This window comes from Danio aesculapii, chromosome 13 (assembly GCF_903798145.1).
Source record: "Danio aesculapii chromosome 13, fDanAes4.1, whole genome shotgun sequence".
NCBI lineage: Eukaryota > Metazoa > Chordata > Actinopteri > Cypriniformes > Danionidae > Danio > Danio aesculapii.
Window position 1 is genome coordinate 12,073,140 of NC_079447.1, and position 21,861 is coordinate 12,095,000.

At 33.9% G+C, this 21,861-nt stretch overlaps 1 protein-coding gene across 1 annotated transcript in view; it reads left to right on the forward strand.

The window, feature by feature from the left end:
* The window catches only part of pcdh15a (protocadherin-related 15a), a 412,430-nt gene that overhangs the window by 279,367 nt on the left and 111,202 nt on the right, over window positions 1-21,861 (forward strand). The window contains exons 13-15 of the mRNA XM_056471438.1: window positions 1,541-1,846; window positions 11,172-11,396; window positions 21,719-21,835. Of these exons, the coding sequence (XP_056327413.1) occupies window positions 1,541-1,846; window positions 11,172-11,396; window positions 21,719-21,835 (648 nt within the window). The remainder of the gene's footprint in view (window positions 1-1,540; window positions 1,847-11,171; window positions 11,397-21,718; window positions 21,836-21,861) is intronic.

Here is a 21,861-nt window from a genome sequence, read left to right on the forward strand (position 1 = left end):
TTTTCCTAATTATACTATTCTAATTTTATTTTAGCTTATTTATTATTTGAATTAATATAAATTTTATTTTATTCCACTTGTATCTTAAACAACATTCATTCATTCATTTTCTTTTCGGCTTAGTCCCTTTGTTAATCACGGGTCGCCACAACGGAATGAACCACCAACTTTTCCAGCATATGTTTTATGCAGCGGATGCCCTTTCAGCTCCAGCCCATCATTGAAAACACCCATAGACACTCATTCACCTATAGCGCATGTCTTTGGACTTGTGAGGGAAACCGGACCAGCCGAAGGAAACCCACGCGAACATGGGGAGAACATGCAAACTCCACACAGAAATGCCAACTGACCCAGCTGAGGCTCAAACCAGCGACCTTGCTGTGAGGCGATAGTGCTACCCACTGCGCCACCACTAAATTACATTTTTCCTAATTATACTACTCTAATTTTATTTTTGCTTATTTTTGGATTAATTTCATATCAATTTTATTTTATTCCACCTGTATCTTAAACATATTACATTATGTATTTTATTATATGTTATTTTATTTTAGTATTGTATTATTCTATTTTATTGTAGATAATTTAATTTCTATTTATTGACATTTTATGTCCTTTCTTTTGATTTTTTCAGATTGTTTATTTTTATTTATTTTATTTGAAGTGTTATTTTGTTTATTTTGTTTATTTTTTTTTTTTCATTTTTATTATTTAATTTGTTTTCATTAAATTCTATTTTAATTTTGTATTTCATTTATCATTTTATTTTATTATTTATCATTTTATTTTATTGTTTTAATATTTCTTTCCAGTTTAAATCAATTCATTTATATTTAATTTGATACATTTTATTACATTTTAATTATTAACTGATCCTTTTTTTCTGAAAAAAATTGTTAACATTTGATATATTGAACTTGAGATTTGCATATATTTAAACATTTTCAAATTATTATTATTGTCTTTTTTCATTCTTTCAAACATTAACCATACAGCATTACAGAGTAATTTTATTGTACACTATTGTGATGCTCCATTCGAGTATTAGTAGACTGTCTGCTTAATATCTGTTGATATGCTCCTCCAACAGACATTTAACTGACCATAAGAAACTTTGCACTAACCGTTACCCCAACCTAACAGTCTGCTTATAATCTAATAATAATTAGTTGGCATAAACAGTAGATGTAACTTAATTCAACAAACAGACCATCAAAATAAAATGTGACTCAGGGTAGTTAAAGTTGATTCAATACAAATTATTCAGTTGCAACCTGCCTTGCTGGAAGCAAACTGGGTTCCACAAAATCAATTTGTGTTGGGACAACATAAAGGAATTAATTTAACTTTTTTTTTTTCAAATTTAAGTGGATTGAACCTAAAGCAATGAAGTTGTCCCCTAAAAAAATCTATAATTTTGTTAAAAAATAATAAAAAACAGCAAACATCATTTTGAGTGCATAATTCAGTAAAACACAGTCTATTTAAAGTAAATAAAAACAATCTGGTTATGATATTTGTGTGTTTCTGTTTTCAGGCCACTGATCCAGATGGCGGCCTTAACGGTCAGGTTCGCTACCGGCTGCTCTCCTTTGCGTCCCTGTTCTCCATAAACTCCACCGGCAGCATCTTCACTGCCGTCCCGCTGGACAGAGAGACCCGCAGCCGGTACGATCTGATCGTGGAGGCGTCAGATGGAGCGGTGGATCCACGCAGGACCACCATCACACTGCTGGTGGAGGTGCTGGACATCAATGACAACAGTCCAGTGTTTTCTCAACCCGTCTACACTGTCAACGTCCCAGAAAACACACCGGCTGGATCCATCATCCTGAGACTCACTGTAAGTGCTCCACAGTGTTTGTTACTGAATCTGAGGCTTAAAGGTCACATGAACCGCGACCGTTTTTGTTTCTTACTGTGACGCAGGTCTTAGAGAAATGGAATATTAAATGAGAAAACAGTGGGCGTGGCTTTTTTTTACTGTGAGGTGATTGAATGTATAATGTGGGCAAAAATTTACAAGAGGGCTAATAATGCTGACTTCAGCTGTATAGATCAATTTTATGTATATACATAAACTCATGTTATGCTTGATTCACCATCATCTCAGCAGGTTGTTGTTGTTTTCTGGTATTTGAGTACTTTAGTGATTCATCATTGCTGAGTGGCAGAAGTTGTTGAGAAAGTTAAAGGTGAGCTGTGAAATTTCAGTCAGCTTCCGTTTGACCCGAGCATCTAAACCTGACTTTCAGAAAGGAAAGATAAACAGCTTGTCTGTGGGTGTGTGTTTATTTATGTGTCTGTCTGTCTGTCTGCGTTTTGTCTGTTGGCCTGACAGTAACTGGCTGATTATGTGTGTGTTTAGTTTCCCCTGAGAGTGTGGGGGGGAAACGGCTCCGCATTTGCCTATTTATTCCTGACGGGCTGCATATTTAGCTGGATAAATATTGACAAGCTTGACAGAGGCAGTGTGAAGAGCTGGAGACGCTTGTCTTGTGGTAAATGTGCCTCTAAACGATCACGCTCTTGGGAGTTTTAGCAGAATGCCAACGTAACACTATCACCAATGCATTTTAGATCAACCGGAGACAAGTGTGAGGGAAAAAAAACAAACAAAGCGACTACGCACTATTAATGTCTTGTTTGGATATCAAATGTAGTTCGATTTGAAGGGATGGCAAACATGGAACTCTTGTAATCATTTATGTAATCACTCTCCTTTTGTTCCTGAACAATATTACTTTCTTTCTTCTTTGGAAGAAAATATATTTTGAAAAAAGTATCTTGTGCTTGTTATTATTTTATTATTATTATTATTATTATTATTATTATTATTATTATTATTATTATTATTATTATTATTATTATTATTATTATTTACAAATTTAAAATAATAATAATAATAATAATAATAATAGCTATTTATTTTATTTTGTTTTTTATTTTATTTTATTTTATTTTATTTTATTTTATTTTATTTTATTTTATTTAATTTAATTTTATTTTATTTTATTTTATTCACAGGAATACATGCCGTTATATATTATGGCTGTAGTAGTGCGATATGGCTGTAAATCGGCACTTGTGGGAGGTGTGCGTTGGCTCGAGGCCACAGGGCATGTGCCTAATGACCCGTGTCCACTGAGTGGTACAGTATGGTACGGGTCGGTATGGGTCACCTTTATCAGGCTTGCGTTTCCACTGCCAAAATGGTACCCTACCAATGGTACTCTTTTCGTGAGCGTGGTGTACGACAGAAAGGTTCAGTCGACGTCATTCTCGCTCGAGGAAATGTCTACAGTAAAGCTGTACGGGTCATTCACATATCATATGAGAAGCACTTCTTACAAAACAGATGCTTTACACATAAATACTTGTGTATAAATGTTCATTACTAACTTTTCTATTAACAGGATTTGATCATAACTGCAGATCAATGATGGCGAAATAACCTACTGTAACGTCTGCAATTACAGTATATAACATAAATAAATAAATGCAACATATATATACACATACAGACCCTTATAGTCTTCGAAATCTTACCAATTACAGAAAAACTACACACAGCATACATTTAGTCCTTACTTTAAAACAACACACAGCATATAGCCCACAGTCAGTGCATACCTCTTGTCTGTATCTTTAATCTTCACCAGTACATGTAACCTATAAAGCAATTCCGTCATTCCGAGTTCATAATAGTCCAGAAGGTGATGATAGTAGTAAAACATGGCAGTTTGTTCATGATTTAGGTTGCTGAAACAATCATTTGCTCCTTTTTTTTGTTTTTTTCAAGCTTCTCCTTTGTTTTTTCGCACTTCACTCTCGCGTTTGTTCGTTTCTGACAGGATCGGATGTCAGAATGGTTTCAATAATCACACGAGCGTTATTATCATCAATTCAAGAAGTTAGTTATTTCAAATATAGACACTCTGCGAACACACGCAAGAAAGCGAAACCGCACGCGCTTTAGACTGCCTTGTAAACAACTACGGGGCACAGAGTAGATTCTGCTTTTCTTCTTGGCTTTGTGGCTGTTCATCAAGACGACTACAAGGTTTGTTTGAGCTCGGCTTGACCATGGCTTTTTGTCATATGCATATATTATTACGGTGTAATGTCTCAACTGTGTAATTAAAAATGGAGCTTCCTTTGCTTTCATTCTCCTGTCTTGTGCCGAGCGATTGACATATCTCTGCAAACCAATAGCGTTCAGTTGCATGTCAAAGGGCACCCAAAAAGTGGTACAGTACAGTTCACTTTTAGGTAAATTTGATAGTGGAAATGGCCATAAAGTGTACCGAACCGAACCGTACCGTACCACTCAGTGGAAACGGGCAATTAGTGTCCCACCAGTGCTAATATACAGCCATATCGCACTGCTACGAGTACGACACTGCGTTTATACAACAGTTTGACAGCACAATCATGTATATAAAAAATAAAATCAAACAGGGAAAGTCTCAAAAATCCTTTTGTACAAGGAATTACTTCTCAAATCTGCAGCTGACGTCAGAAAAGCAGAAACCGGTGCTACTTCACCAACGCCACTTTAGAGCTAGTGTTTAAATGATTCTCTAGCGTAATGTCTAAAGAGATGACAAAACAGGTGATTTTGCTGACATTTTAAGATTATATGGCTTAACGGTATAAAATGCCATCAGTCTACAGAGATTTTCCAGCATTTCTCTGTTGCAATCAGAAGATCACAATAATTAACCACAAAAAATCCAAAGCAAAGCAAACACTAGCAGATTACAATGGAATAAATACAGCACTACAACATACAAGAGAGAGAGATCGATTTAGAATGTCACTTATCTATAATGATTTGATCCGCTGTAGATTGAGTTTTTCTCTCTGTTACCATCTTGTGGTGGAACGTCAACTGTCAATTTCTTTGCACTGCTGATGGCAGCCAACGTGTTGAATCGCTGAAATTATATATATATATATATATATATATATATATATATATATATATATATATATATATATATATATATATATATATATATATATATATATATATATATATATTTAAATTTTAAAGGTACTACCCTTATAAATAAACTGCATAGTTGCAACTACATCCTCACCTAAAAAAGCTTCAAAAGTACATTATGTTGTCCAACAGCTGCAATATTTGTCAAACCGTAGTGAGTTTATTGATCTGCTGTCACTCTATGTGGGCAGAGTAACACAGAAGGGTGAAGAGGCTGTACGAGTTCTCATATTGCAGAATATTACATGGCATTCAGCCAATCATATTCGAGAACCAGACAGAACTGGTTGTGTCAAAGAAACATAAAACGTGTGTCATGAATAAAGAAATTAAGCCGTTACTCATTACACATACATGCATGTGCCTATGTGTGTGCATGTGTGTTTCTCAAAAAAGGTGAATTACTCTCTTGGATTCAGATTGCAGGGAAAATAAGGTTTTGTGTGTGTGTGTGTATGTGCAGTCTGTAGTTGAGGGGCAAATGAGTGACAGTGTTTGAAGCCGGTGATCTTGCAGCTGTATTTTTATCTCAGTGTGTCTGACACCTCCGGGTCCCTGCAGCACCGGCTGGTGTCTGAGCGCTGTGGGTCCCGGTGGCAGAATCTGGTCCGGGGACGATCAGCTAATCAGATTCCCTGCGCTGCTGCTCTCTGGGGGTCCCAGGCTTTATTTATACACTTCTGAAAGCTTTGAGATCGGTGTAGAATTTAATTCCTTGTGCTTCCTACATCAAAGAAAAGACACCTGAAAGGTCCCACACCCACAGAGAGACAGAGCTGCGTCTCTCCTCTTTCTGTCTGTTTCTTTCACTCCTAATCAGCTTCACATGCATGCATAGCTACGAGTCTGTGTGTGTGTGTGTGTGTGTGTGTGTGTGTGTGTGCGTGCGTGCGTGCGTGCGTGTGTGCGTGCGTGTACGTGCGTGTTTCTCCCCTAAAAAATATCTGGACACCTGAGGCACACTTAATGTATAAATGTCAGTGAATTATATAACAATATCAAGTGGTATTTGTTGTGAAGAATGATAGTTCAAGCACACCTTTCAAGCTGAAGATTTCACACAGTATGTTTGGGAATATTTACACACTGCAGCTAAATATGGTTGTCAGTTTTAGTGCCTAAAGGGATAGTTCACCCAAAACTTTTCACCATTCGCTTGATTTTCTTTCTTCTGTTAAACATAAAAGGAGATATTTTGACGAACGCTGTAATCATTGACTTCCATGGTATTTTATTTTACTATAGATGTCAGTATTTTTCAACTTTCTTTAAAATATCTTCTTTTGTGTTTAATAGAATTACAAAAAAAAGATTTTGGAACCACTTGAGGGTGAGTAAATAGTGAGTAAATATTTTTTTGGGGGGAGAACAACCCCTTTATTAATGTTCTGTATATTCATAGTTCAAGTATTTATTGGAGTCATAATCGAATTAACTCTTGAAAAATGCAGTTAGTGACAAACATGATTTACTTGCATTGATTAACTGATCAACTAGTTGTTAAATATATTAACCAAACATCATTTGCTTCATTTTAAAAAATATATTTTTCTGTCTTTTGGCATTAGCAATGTCAAAACTTTGTGTTTAATCCAAGGCAGTGCACACTGTAAAAATGCAGGGTTCCAAACAATTCATCCATGTGTCCCTACACAAATCGATTAAGTTAACTTAACAAATCTAGGTGGATAAACATTCAGTTTTCCCAAAAAAAATCTCAATAATTGTGTTTTCAGCTCATTTTAAATACACTGTAAAAAAAATTGACTCAACTTAAAATTTTAAGGCAACAAACTTCAGGACCGTTGTGAGTTACTCAAGGTAAATGAAGTTAAGTAACTGGGTTGAAAGATGAGTCAACTCAAAAATGTCTCAAAAAAAGTTGTTTGAACTAGCAGCATTTTCTGAGTGCAAGAAAAAAAACTGTAAAAAAGATATGTGAGTAACCTGGTGCTTTCAAAATGATTAGTTGACTTTACTTAAATTTAGTGAGTAACCTGGTGCTTTCAAAATGATTAGTTGACTTTACTTAAATTTAGTGAGTAACCTGGTGCTTTTAAAATGATTAGTTGACTTTACTTAAATTTAGTGAGTAACCTGGTGCTTTTAAAATGATTAGTTGACTTTACTTAAATTTAATGAGTAACCTGGTGCTTTCAAAATGATTAGTTGACTTGACTTAAATTTAGTAAGTAACCTGGTGCTTTTAAAATGATTAGTTGACTTAAAATAAGTGAGTAAACCTGCTGCTTTTAAATGATTAGTTGACTTAAAATAAGTAAGTAACCTGGTGCTTTTAAAATGATTAGTTGACTTGACTTAAATTTAGTGAGTAACCTGGTGCTTTTAAAATGATTAGTTGACTTAAAATAAGTGAGTAAACCTGCTGCTTTTAAATGATTAGTTGACTTAAAATAAGTAAGTAACCTGTTGCTTTTAAAATGATTAGTTGACTTTACTTAAAATAAGTGAGTAACCTGTTGCTTTTAAAATGATTAGATGACTTCACTTAAAATAACAGAGTACACCTGTTGCTTTTTGAATAATTAGTTGACTTTACTTAAAATAAGAGAGTAAACCTGTTGCTTTTAAAATTATTAGTTGGCTGTACTTAAAATAAGTGAGTAAATCTGATGCTTTTAAAATGATTACTTTACTTAAAATAAGTGAGTAAACCTGTTGCTTTTTGAATGATTAGTTGACTTTACTTAAAATAAGTGAGTAAACCTGCTGCTTTTAAAATGATTATATGACTTCACTTAAAATAAGTGAGTAAACCTGTTGCTTTTAAAATTATTAGTTGGCTGTACTTAAAATAAGTGAGTAAATCTGATGCTTTTAAAATGATTACTTTACTTAAAATAAGAGAGTACACCTGTTGCTTTTTGAATGATTAGTTGACTTTACTTAAAATAAGTGAGTAAACCTGCTGCTTTTAAAATGACTGTATGACTTCACTTAAAATAAGTGAGTAAACATGTTGCTTTTAAAATGATTAGTTGACTTAAAATTTGTAAACTCATTGCCTTAAATTGTTTAAGTAAATGAGCTGTGTGCATACTTAAAAAAATAAAGTAAATCAATTGAACAGTTCCAAGTTACAGTGGGTTTACTCAATTTTTTAAGTTGAGTCAACTTGTTGCTTTTAAGTCAACGGGTTTACAGTGGTCCCTATAATGGTGTTCATCTTTAGCAGCCTCGCAATTTCACAGATTTTTTTAGTGCAAGTTGACTTGCTTATTTTTTGTAGTGCATTGTGTTCTGCATCCTAATTGGCTGTACACCACTGTCAAGCAATCTCTTCTGTGTTTCCTGTGCAGTACAGAATGCGTTCAGCTTGCCAAATTAACATAAATGTTTCATCGCTAGAAGTGTGAGCTCCAACAAGGGTGCAAAAAGGGTTGTAACTGTCCGCAGAAAGACACGACCACCGTAAAGGGGGTCGCACATCGGATGTGCCTTGCCATGCAGAACCAAAATGTAAACATAAGGTTTCTATCAGGGTACGCACACCAGCGCTGAAAGTAGGCAGCTGTCTGCTGTGCCCAGCTATGACTTAAAACACTGTTCATATTTCTGCCACACCACAGAGCGCCATCTGAATCATTTCAATTTAAATAACATGCAAATGTGCGCATCCGGTGTGTATTACTTCCAACTGTCATGTGTGCGGAGCATCCCCCTTAAGGATGGAGTCTGCTTTAGTTTTGTGGATCAGTGACTGCAGGAAAAAGAACATTATGCCGGATGCCAACATTATCCGTACAAAAGCTAAAAAGCTTTATGAACCTTTTGCTGACAGAGATGAATGTTTGCACCTGCCAACAGGTTTTGATCTTTGGTTTCATTCTATAATACTGGACTTATTTTCTACGAAATTTTGAACTTTAAGAGTGTTTAAATGAGAGAGAAAAGTGTGAAAATGTTAAGCCTGTTTGAGAAAAGTGTATAAAGTGTGTAGTGAAGGGTTTTACAGCCGTAAAGCATCTATAATAATTGTAGAAAATAAAGTTGACTATTTCATGGATTTCGCCTATTGCTGGTTATTTTTAGAACGTAACTCCCGCGAATTATGAGGGACCACTGTACTCACATTTTAAGTAAAGCAAATAATCACTTTTTAAAATCTACCCACAATGCTTTGAATAAAAGCTTCAGTAAATACGTAAACGTAAATGTCTACTGCTGAACAAAAAAAAGAACTTTGGAAAAATGATTGTAACCAGCTATAGACCTCAGCAATACCTTAACCTATTTTTCTCTGTAAAAATGCTGGGTTCCGCACAATTTCTTCATGTTTTCCTGAAACAAATTGATAAAGATTACTAAATCTTGGTTTTTTTTTTGTTTTTTTTTTTTTTTTTTTTTTACAAATTTAAGTATTTAAACAATTGAGTTGTCCCAAAAACCATGTAAAAATTTTGTTGTTTCAACTCATTTTAAATGCATAGTTTGAACAAGATTTTTTTTTGTGTAACCAACATTTCTTAAAATTCCTTCTCATAATAAACTCATACAGGTTATAGGAAAAACTGTGGAGGGCAAAAAATTGACAATAAAATTGTGTATATATCTTTCAATTCTTGTAACTATCATATTTAATAACACATCAGAGTTGTGCCTATTTTCTGTGCACAGTTCAAGAAATGACAAGGAACAAGGTTCATCTTCTTGACTCATTAGTATTGCTAGATCTTAATAAAAACAACACGAACTGTAAATAATCATCTTAAAAGTTATTAAGACACACACCAAAATATCATGACCTGCACACGCCTACTATCCTAACTCTATAAACTGGATCGCTTAAGCCCAAAGATGGTTAATGAACATTGCTTAAAATTAGTGGACGTGGCAACACTTCAAAAGCGTGGTCTGCAAAACCATCCATTCAAACATAAACAACACAGATAAACATACAGTAGTCGCCATATTAAGACTATTAGACTAATCTGAACTTATCTGAGTTTGAGCAGTTCAGTTAGTTAATTAGTAATCAGTCTTACATTTCGGATTCAAATTACAGGGATAAATCCTTAACCTAAACCTTTCATCTTATATTTTAATAAGACACATACCAAAATATCATGAACTGCACACGCCAACAATACTAACTCCCTAAACTAGAGCCCAAAGATGGTTAATGAACATTGCTTAAAATCAGTGGACGTGGCAACACTTCAAAAGTGTGGTCTGCAAAACCATCCATCCAAACATAAACAACACAGATAAACATATAGTAGTCGCCATGTTAAGACTAATGGACTAATCTGAATTTATCTGAGTTTGAGCAGTTCAGTTAGCCAATAAGTAATCAGTCTTTCTTTTTGGATTCAAATTACAAGGATAAACCCTTAACCTAAACCTTTCGTCTTATATTTTAATAAGACACATACCAAAATATCATGAACTGCACACGCCTACAATACTAACTCCCTAAACTGGAGCCCAAAGATGGTTAATGAACATTGCTTAAAATCAGTGGACGTGGCAACACTTCAAAAGCGTGGTCTGCAAAACCATCCATCCAAACATAAACAACACGGATAAACATACAGTAGTTGCTATGTTAAGACTCTGCCTTATGGACTAATCTGAACTTATCTGAGTTTGAGCAGTTCAGTTAGCCAACAAGTAATCAGTCTTTCTTTTTGGTTTCAAATTAGAGGGGAAAAACCATTTATAAAGGCGCCGTTCATGAAGTTTGCGCCAATTCTGAAGGAAACAAATAAGACTAGCTAAAAAAAAAAAAAAAAAACCTGACCAACTTATTTTAAACAATGCAAAAAAACATGTAAAGCTGTATTACACTTTTATTGTTTGATTCTTGAAAACCCCTGTTCATCTTTGACCCTCAGACAGAAGTAAAAAATGTGAGATTTTTCTTTTTGGATGAACTTTTCAAAGGGATACAGTAGTTCACCCAAAATTGAAAACTACCTAATCTTTTACTCTCTAATATGAATCCGAAAAGCAAGACTGATTCATTTAAATAGGTTTTGAAAAAGTAATTTTCATTTTTTTGGATGAACTATCCCTTTACGGAACTTGTTAGGCTCCTTCCTTCCTGCTGTACCTCACAAAGTGTGGACGGGATCATTAATTCTGTCTCTTTTAACCTTTATTCTCTCTGTTCTCTTCTCCTCATATCTCTCAGGCGGTGGATGCCGATCTGGTCTCTAATGTGACCTACAGGATAAAAACAGAAGCGGCTCTGCAGCTATTCGCCGTGAACCGTCTGACCGGCGTCATATCAGTCCTGCAGGCGCTAGACTTTGAGTCCTTGGCAGCAGGAAACAGCACCTACACGTTTGAAGTGGAGGCGTTGGATCATGGTGGAGTCCTGCCTCCAGGAACGGCCACAGTCAGCGTTAGAATCACGGTAAGCGAGAGCCACTCATCAGCCTTAAAACACAGTTTCATCACCACGGGCCAAGAAACTAGAAAAGTTCAGCAGGATGCATTTGGAGATAGCTTGAAGTAGGGCTGCAATATACAGCCCTTCTGAATTATTAGCCCCCTTTATATTTTGTCCTCAATTTCTGTTTCACAGAAAGAAGATGTTCTCCAGAATAAAAATATTATCAGAAATACAGTGAAAAATTCCTTGCTCTGGTAAACTTCATATGGGAAACATTTAAAAAAGACTAAATTTATAGGAGGGCTAATATTTACGACTTCAACTGTATATCATTTCAGCATCTAAATTTCAATTTTTCCATCCATAGTAGTCACATAGCAGGATCTGCAATGTTGAATCAAGATTATAGCTGACCAGGAGCCATAGTTGAAAACACTCATGATTTGTGGAGTCATTGCAAAGTTTAATCATAAAGTTTCAAAAATGTTTCTCTTTTGCATGTGTTTTTAGGGTTTTTGCCTAGGGATGCACCGATATGAATTTGTTGGCCGATATCGACGACCTTTAAATTTCAAGATTTAAGATTTGGAGGCCGATAGTCGATATACTATAGCTGATAAATATAAATAGTTCAAAATGTATTTATTGTTATACAGTAAACAACTGATTTTATTTTAAAAATGTCATAAAAGTTTGATCTGATATTATGAACTAAATAGCCTGCTCAAAGCAAAAAAGCAATCTTTTCAAAAATGGAAGGTGATTATATAGACCTATATTCACGATTTTACATAAATCAGCCAAAATGCCAAAAATAAATGAGTTCCTTTTTATCGCACAGCAAATTAACATGCAACTTGACTGTTGTTAAAAACAAGTTGGTTATACTGTATAACACAATGGATTTAATTCACAAACAAGTAAAATAAATATATTTTAAATAAAATCACAATAAACTAACTTAAATCAGAAACCAGCTCAAATGTTCTTGAATAAACCGTGTTACAGTAATATACATATGTACAAATCTTTGTCAATTGCAGGAAAAATGATTGATGAAAGGTTTATTATAAACCACCATGAGTTTGAAACTAACTGCAGGTGCTGTGTGATGCGCGTGCACGCTAAGGGGAGTCAGATTTTGATACAACACCTGAGCATTGAGCACAGATGACTTTATGACAAACACAGTGCATAAAATAAAGACAGAATGTAGCGGACGGTTGACAACCCCTGTGCTAGATTTAGTGATTGGCACTCATCTCCCCTGCTGCTGTTTGGGGTGCTGTGAAGGTTTTGTCGGATTACTATGTGTGTGAATGGTGATGGTCATCACGTGCACTCATTATAATCATTATAAATATGCCGATCAAACTGAATACAATCTTACATCAACAACACATGGTAGACAACGCATTGATAATAACAAACAATCATATTAAAATACAAACAACCCAACGAGTTGTTTAGCACGTGTACATTGCTACTATTATGTTTACATGTGTAATATTTTTCCTGTGGCAATTTTAACCAAAATACACAATGACACTATTAAACACATCTACAATGATAAGGAATATGGTTACTTACTGAATTATTAACACACAGTAATACTACACAAAGAAAGGATGGACTTTGGAATAAACAATGTGAGGAAAGCTCCGCTACAGTGCACTGGACAAGTCTGAATAAGCTCGACCCACTCATGAGCGAGGCAGGCAGTTCTGTACAATTAAGTGATCTATTGGCTTAAAGATATCAACCTAATTTTGATATCGGATCGATAACATTAAATAAAGCATTTATTGGCCGATAACGATATGACCGTCAATATATCATGCATTTTTACTTTTGACTGTGTGAACATTTCAAGCCAGGTAAAACTAGGATCGTTCCGTTACTGATACTAGTATTGGAAATACTCATCGATACTGCAAAATTTCTGCCATCGGTATCGGCGAGTATTTAAAAACCCTAAAATGATCTAATCACCTTTTTTTATTATTATTTTTTTTTTAAATGAGACATATGCCTGCTAGCTTTGGTAGACATATTTATCTAAAAATGATTTATTATGCATTATATTATTTCAAACTACTAAAATGTCAATAAAAGTCACTTTGTTAAACTGTAGAGTTGAATCAACATCATGAATTCAACACCAAAAGTCGACAGAGCAGAAATCAAGGTCCCATAATGAAAATCACCCGTTTAATCTTATCACTCAATTGAATGGCCGTTATCAGTGTATATCAGCTGATAGATATGGGCCAGTACTACTGGTAGTCTCAGAAGGCTGTTATCATCCATCCTCATGGTTAATCAGCTATACAAATAGAGAAGACTCCAGATCCAGATCTGTTTTTACATTACTGTGACGGTTGCGTTTAGGGTTGGGGTAGATGTTAATAAAATACAATTAAAGGGGAATTTAATAAATAATATATATAATTCTCGCTAACTTTCGCTAATTAACCATGTGGATGGATGATAACTGCCTTCTGAGGCTACTAGTGGCGCAGAAGGCCCCTACTGGCCCATATCTATCAGCCGATAATCACTGATAACGACCATTTAGTCGAGTGATAACATTCCAATCGGCTGATTTATAACCGAACATAAACAGAAAACACAAAATATGGAAACTTAATTAAAATATATATTTTTTTATTGTTTAGATTGAATTTGGGAGCACAGAAGCGAAGTTTCCTTAGGTCGAGTACTGGTGATTGGATTATAACTTTCAATAGCCTGTCCATAGTGTTTCAGAAGCTCTGCTGACTCTGTTCCAGTAATTCCCACAAAAGATTTGATCGCTGAATTCAATTAGTCTTGAAAGAGAAACCGCTATGTTGGCAAGGACTGTGGGCGTTGTTTCCTGGATCTTCTCCTGCGTTTACCGACTTTCTTGTTGTGATATTTCTGGCTGACGGTGACAGGAGTGACAGACAAAAGCTCAGCGCAGGTTCCGATGCTAGCCTGGCACAGCTATTCCAAGCCTGAATGACTCATTAGCTTTTTGTGACTGCAATTATGTGAGGATTTGAACAGGAGCGCACTCCAGCGCCTCTGAAGATTAGCCGCTGGATCAGAACAGAAGGATTAGCCTCCTCCAGTTTACAGCAGCTGGAGCCAGTGTGACGGAAAGTCAACTTGTTGAACTTTGTGTAAGAACAAAAATGTTTTTAATTATGTAAATCTTATTGAAATGTTGTGCTTTTCAATTAGAGGGTGTATGTATTATTAGGTAACGCAGTAGCTGAAACACAAACCTGAACTGAACTATAATGGGAGCATTTGTGCTTGAGGATTGTTTTCAGGGCTCTATTGTTGAAACAGGGATTAATATCAAAACTTTTGGAGGGAGAAAATTTTACCCTGTAGTAGTGTCTAAAGCCTGGTTTATACTTCCACGTCGAGTGATCGGTGTGACCCACGACGACTGCCTTGCATGTAGCCGTGCATTTATACTTCTGCATGCTGCTTGTGTAGCTCTGCACTAACACTTCCGAATTGCTAGCTGACAGTAGGTTTAGATGCTTCTCTGTGTGGAGTTTCTTCGCGGGTGATTTGTTTTTTTCTAACGCTACCTTAATGCACAAGTAACTAAAACTTTCTCATTCTGCGAGAACCGGCCAGCTTGCAACAATTTTAATTATAAAGAAAGCATAAAACAAATGTTTCCATCTGGAACTCCTTTAAGAGATTTGACACTTGTAAACACTCGCTCCATCGGGCTCCCAGCTCTCAGCACCGTCTATACACGTCACAGCTACTCAAGCCGACCAAGGAAGGCTTTCCCGCTGTTTCCAGTTTGTCCAGTAACTCGCCATGCACTGAAAAAAGTGTTGCATGCAGAACCGTTGCAAACAATTTATTTGTGTTGAATTTAAACAAGCAAATCAAATGTAATAATGTTCAACTTAATTTGTTTGTTTAAATTCAGCCCAAATAAATTGTTTACAACCACTTAACGTAAAAAATTGAGTAAATCCAAGGAATCATCTTTGAATAATTTTTTTCAGTGTGTACGTCGGCGGACTTGAGATGCAGAGAGGAGTTGACCACGATCACGGTTTGAGCCCGCCAAAGAATGATTCCAGAAAGCGGGTCAGACAAAAACAAAAGGCAAAAAATAAAAATAAACAAGTAAATAGCAGGGTGAGAATGTGGTAAAATCTAAAAATGTGGTAAAAATCAGATGAGGGCTTTTCGTTTTCTGCATTGCTTTGAAAATACTGTCGGTTGGGTTTAGGGAACTGAGTGGATGCTGGTCAATCGGTGCTTTTGAAAGCACTTGCCTGGGTTTAAGGAAGGAGGAGTGTCAGTCAGTCAGTCATTCAGTCATTCAGTCAGTCGACAGCGGCCTGTGGTGGATTCGCGATAAACAAATACTGCAAAAAAACGTACCTCCTGGGATGTATTTCATGCGCTCTGGAAATGTATATAGCGGTACTTTTTCAGAATGATCCTGGGTTGGTATTGATACACTGCCTCTGAAACTTTTGTCTGTCATAAAAAATTAAAATCGGGTTTGTTTTTTTTTCAGGGGTTTTTTGCATCCGAAAACACATTTTTAAAGGGGATTTAACAATTTAGGACCACCGTACAAGCATAGGCAAAATCCAAAATGGTGTCGAAGAAACTAACCCACTTGGTCTCGCAACACAAAACCCTTTATGATAAGCAAAGTATAGAATATAAAGTCAAGCAAAGTACAAGCAAAGTTCAAGTACAAGCAAAGACTTATTGTGGAAGTTGATTAATTAATTGATAATTAATTAATTATTTTAATTATTTAGTGCAGGGTGTCTGTGCGTGACGAATGTTTTGAATTTTAATACCAAGAAAACTTTTCTCTGCTTCATACTACCATGAAAATAAGTGTTGAATACAATGTTTCTGCAAGAGTAATGAAGACCACAACTTCCATATCTCCACGCTCAGTCATGTCGTCATCAAAATACACTTTTGTTTGTTGTGAATACACACCCTCTAGTGGCAAAAATGACACACTGTGCCTTTAAAGTGGCTTTCAAATGTTTTTTATTTTGTATTTTATTATTATTATTATTATTATTATTATTGTTGTTATTGTTATTATTATTATTATTATTATATATTTTATTATTATTAATTTTAAGGTTGTTAGAACTATTGGAGGCAAGATTTCTGCAAGAGCAATGAAAACCACAAAAAACATAATCCCATGCTCAGTCATGGCATCCTCAAAATACACTTTTGTTTGTTGTGAATACACACCCTCTAGTGGCAAAAATGACACACTGTGCCTTTAAAATGGCTTTCAAATGTTTTTATTTTGTATTTTATTATTATTATTATTATTATTAATTTATTTTTATTTTTATTTTTTTTACAGTTGCTAGAACTATTGGATGCAAGATTTTTGCTAAATTAATGAAGACCACAAAAAGCATAATCTCACGCTCAGTCATGGCATGATCAAAATACACCTTTGTTTGTTGTGAATACACACCCTCTAGTGGCAAAAATGGCACACTGTGCCTTTAAAGTAGCTTTCAAGCGTTTTCTTTTTTACAGTTGTTAGAACTTTTGGAGGCAAGATTTCTGCAAGAAATCTTCAGTCATGGCGTCATCAAAATACACCTTTGTTTGTTTTGAATGCACACCCTCTAGTGCCAAAAAATGACACACTGTGCCTTTAAAGTGGCTTTCAAATGTTTTTTTTACAGTTGTTAGAACTAGTGGACACACTTTTATGAAAAACATTGTACATATTGTGCCTACATAATAGCGTTATTTTGCACTTTGAACTTTGATACAATATATAAATTAATAAAGGAACTAGGGCAGGGAATTAAGTCTGTAATTCCTATGATTAATGTGAACCAGTTACTTTTTAAAAAATAAAGCATCTAATGCCCCATTGAAGCACACCTTTTCTGACCGACCTGAATGAGGTCATTGCACACATGCTCTGTGAACGGCCACAAATGGCTCATTAAATCAGTTTTGCTTCTTTTGATCACTGCTTGCTCAATGGTTTAAGTCCAGAGCAAGTATATGCAAATGAGCATCGACCCACATCACCGCAGGGTCACTCGCTATTTATTAAAATGATCTGCGCTTCTCAGGTTTATATTTAACAAATTCAGTTTAATAAATTAAAGGTATGTTTGCTTTGTGTTGATTTCATATTTATTTATTAATTTAATGTGCTAATATTTATCCTCATATTTTTATTGATATCTTGATTACCTTTTATTTTTAGATATAAATTTATTTATTTTACAGTTTATACAATTTATAAGTGTATAAACTTAGTATAAGTTTTTAGTTTAAATATTTGCATTTACGTTTCATCTATGTATTAGTTAGTTCAGTTTTAGTTTTTAATTGTTTCCAGTTAATCATTTAAGTGCTTCTGAAATGTTTGAAAATTTTATTTTATTTTATTTTATTTTATTTTATTTTATTTTATTTTATTTTATTTTATTTTATTTTATTTTATTTTATTTTATTTTATTTTATTTTATTTTATTTTATTCCAGAATGAATATAATATTTATGATGATATTTTATTGTTTTTATTTAGATTTTTAATTATCTTTTTTTTTTAGATATAGTTTTTTATTTTAATTTAATTTTAATATGTCCTTCTCCCTTTTTTTGTTGTTAGCTTAAATAAAAAAAAAAATATGAAAAATATGTTTCAGTTGTTTCTTTATTACAGTTTTTGTTCAGGTTTAGTTCATATTTATTGCCAGTTAGTCATTTAAGTTCTTCAATATTTTATTTTATTTTTATCCACAATGGATTAAATGTACTAATATTTGACATTTTTATTGTTTTTATTAATAATTTTAATTATCTTTCATTTTTACATTTCATATAAAATCCAGTTTATAATTTTATTATGTGCATTTCTCTTTTTGTGTTCCTAGTTTTCAGTTAAGTTTAAATATTTGCATTTATGCTACATTTATTTGATTAGTTTTAGTTCAGTTTTAGATTTTAATTATTTCCAGTTTAAGTGCTTCTGAAATTTTTATTTATTTATTTTTTAATCCAGAATAAATATAATATAAATGGTGATATTTTATTGTTTTTATTTATATTTTTAATTATCTTTCTTTTTAGATTGAGTTTTTTTATTTTAATTAAATTTTAATATGTGCTTTTTCCTTTTTTGTTGTTAATAAAAAAAAAAATTATATATATGTATATATATATATATATATATATATATATATATATATATATATATATATATATATATATATATATATATATATATATATATATATATATATATATATATATATATTATCCACAATGTATTAAATGTGTTTTTATTGTTTTATTGATCATTTTAATTATCTTTTATTTTAAAATTTTATGTAAAATCCAGTTTATAATTGTAATACGTGCATTTCTCTTTTTGTTGTTAGTTTAAATAAAAAAAAAAAAAAAGAAAAATATTTGTGTAGATGTTTCATTTATTTATTTTATTATAGTTTTTGTTCAGGTTTAGTACATATTTATTGCCAGTGAATAATTTTTCTTTAATATTTTATTTTATTTTATTTTATTTTATTTTATTTTATTTTATTTTATTTTATTTTATTTTATTTTATTTTATTTTATTTTATTTTATTTTATTTTATTTTATTTTATTTTATTTTATTTTATTTTATTTTATTCCAGAATAGTTCTTAAAGGTTGTTTTCCCTTATTATATCTTGTGTTTCCAGATCTTGCCATCTCTTTTATTAGACTAAATGAAACCCCAGGAGACGTACATGCAGTGTGCATCGTGTTTTATTTCAGGTAAATTGTAATTGTGCTGCAATCTTCAGAAGTGTCTTGAATCTCTGAGTTTCTTTGTTTCTCTCAGTGATGTTTACCTTCAACTCAGCAAAGTATGTGCTCTGTTGGTTTTACAGCAGTAGAGATGGTGTCAAAAAAGTGTAATAATGCTTGAGCTGAGGAGAAGGCAATATTATTAATGTCAGGGCAGAGTCATCATCGAGAGGCTCAGGGGAGATTTGGAAAGTCTTGCTGGGAAATATGCTTTTCTCCTGACTATTAGGCAGCGTGTGAAACATCCGTCTGCTTTCGAGACATTCACTTGACCCCTGTGAACAGCGGTTTTGATCCTTGCCCCATCGGCTGCATTGAGATCCATGTCTGTTCTCCTATAGTTTCAGCCTCTTGAGGTCATGCTGGGGTTAGAGGTCTCTGCATAAAGTGCTTTTCAGGTGGGCATCACGCAATGAAGAGATGCTGAATATAAATAGGTGTTTGTTTAAACCTTCATGTCTCACAGAGGTTTGGTTCCAAAACCTAGAGAACTGCATGATATCAGTATAATCAGTGCGTATCTACACTCACCGGCCACTTTATTAGGTACAGCTTAATAGTACCGGGTTGCACCCCATTTTGCCTTCAGAACTGCCTTAATCCTTTGTGGCATAGATTCAACAATGTACTGGAAATATTCCTCAGAGATTTTGGTCCATATTGACATGATAGCATCACGTAGTTGCTGCAGATTTTTTCGGCTGCACATCCATGATGCAAATCTCCCGTTCCACCACATCCCAAAGATGCTCTATTAAATTGATATATGGTGACTGTGGAGGCCATTTGTGTACAGTGAACTCATTGTCATGTTCAAGAAACCAGTCTGAGATGATTCGCGCTTTATGACATGGCGCGTTATCCTGCTGGAAGTAGCCATCTATTTTTACACTATACGAATAATTAAATATAATATAAAGATCAATATTTTTTACAAAACATTTGTAGCCCAAATTTGCATGTTAGGTAAAAATATTAAATAACAATGTAAAAAAGAATAAGAAGCAAGGGGGGAAAAAAAAATTCTGTTTGCAAAGCAGAATTTTGCAAGCACAGGATCAAAACTTCAGTTTGGAGTGTTAAGTATCCTTCAGGAATTTGATATGTTATTCTAATATTATGATATGTTCAATAATACTGTTCAAGATTGAATTATTCCATAGTTCAGTATGTTAGAAGACTGTTTTCATTCATTATATAATACATATGAATTAATGTATACATTATTATTGTAATAATAATAATAATAATAATAATAATAATACATTTAGCTGACTTCAGAAATTTTCACAGTAATATTAAATGTTAATAAAAAATACTATAATAATATAATAAGAATTAATGATTTTGCTGTACTTTGGGTAAAAAAATAGAACTTTGGTGCACAAATAAGAATTCTTTGAAAACCTTTTTTATTATAGTGTGTCATTTATATGTACATTATATATTTTGCCTTATTTGCATATGACTTTAGATAAGATGCTAGGCTTAGAAGGTATAAGCTCTATGGAAACTAGAAAATATATAAAAAAAAAAGGTTGTGTGTGTGTGTGTGTGCGTGCGTGCGTGCGTGCGTGTGTGTGCGTGTGTGATTTTAAAATGTACATTAGTTGTGTCACAAGTACTATTTAATTCAAACTATTAATTGTGCATTAATGTATAAAATGTCTAAAAAACATATTTGAAATACTTCATGTACAAAGTATAAATAAATAGCTTTAAAACCTATTTCCTGGAGGTTAAGTGACATATTTTTGAGCAAAGAATATGCAGGCAATAAATATCTTGTGTTGAAAGTACTACTTACTACTAAAGTGCTACTTATTTATTCATGTATAAAACCTTGAAAAGTCAAATGAAATGGCTTTTTCCAACAGATTTTATCAGGGTTATGTGATATGTTTTTGAGGAAATGTAAAAGTGTGTTCTGGCATTTTTCACAGATACAGCAAGCACTGAAGAAGTGTCTACAATAACAGGCTGCATATAAACATTTTCCTTCAGCTTTTTCCTTTATTTATCAAGGACCGCCACAGCGGAATGAACCACCAACTATTCCAGAACATATTTTACACAGCGGATACCCTTCCAGCTGCAACCCATTACTGGGAAACACCCACACACACTCATTCACACACATACATACACTACAGACAATTTAGCTTACCCAGTTCACCTATAGCGCATGTCTTTGGACTGTGGGGGAAACCGGAGCACCCAGAGGAAACCCACACCAACATGGGGAGAACATGCAAACTCCACAGAGAAAACCACTAATTATTGTGACTCTCAAAGACATTGAATGTGTTGTTTGATAGCAGCAGTGAACAACAGTAAAAGGCAGCAGAATCTGCACGCTGATTAAACCTCTTTTATCATTGAGTCCTCTTTAAAGCGGATAGAGCAGAATCACTTTGCTGATAACCCTGCTTACCTCACTGCGGTTTTAATGAGTGGTATTAATACATATCTTACCCCTGTTTGTGTCTCTCTTTCAGGACATGAATGATTTCTCGCCGGTTTTCAGACAGGCTCTTTATAAAGGGCTGGTGGCTCCAAACGCAGAGAAGGGAACAGTCATAACAACTGTACTAGCAGAAGATCAGGATCCTCCGGTATGTAAACCAAAACACACACAAAC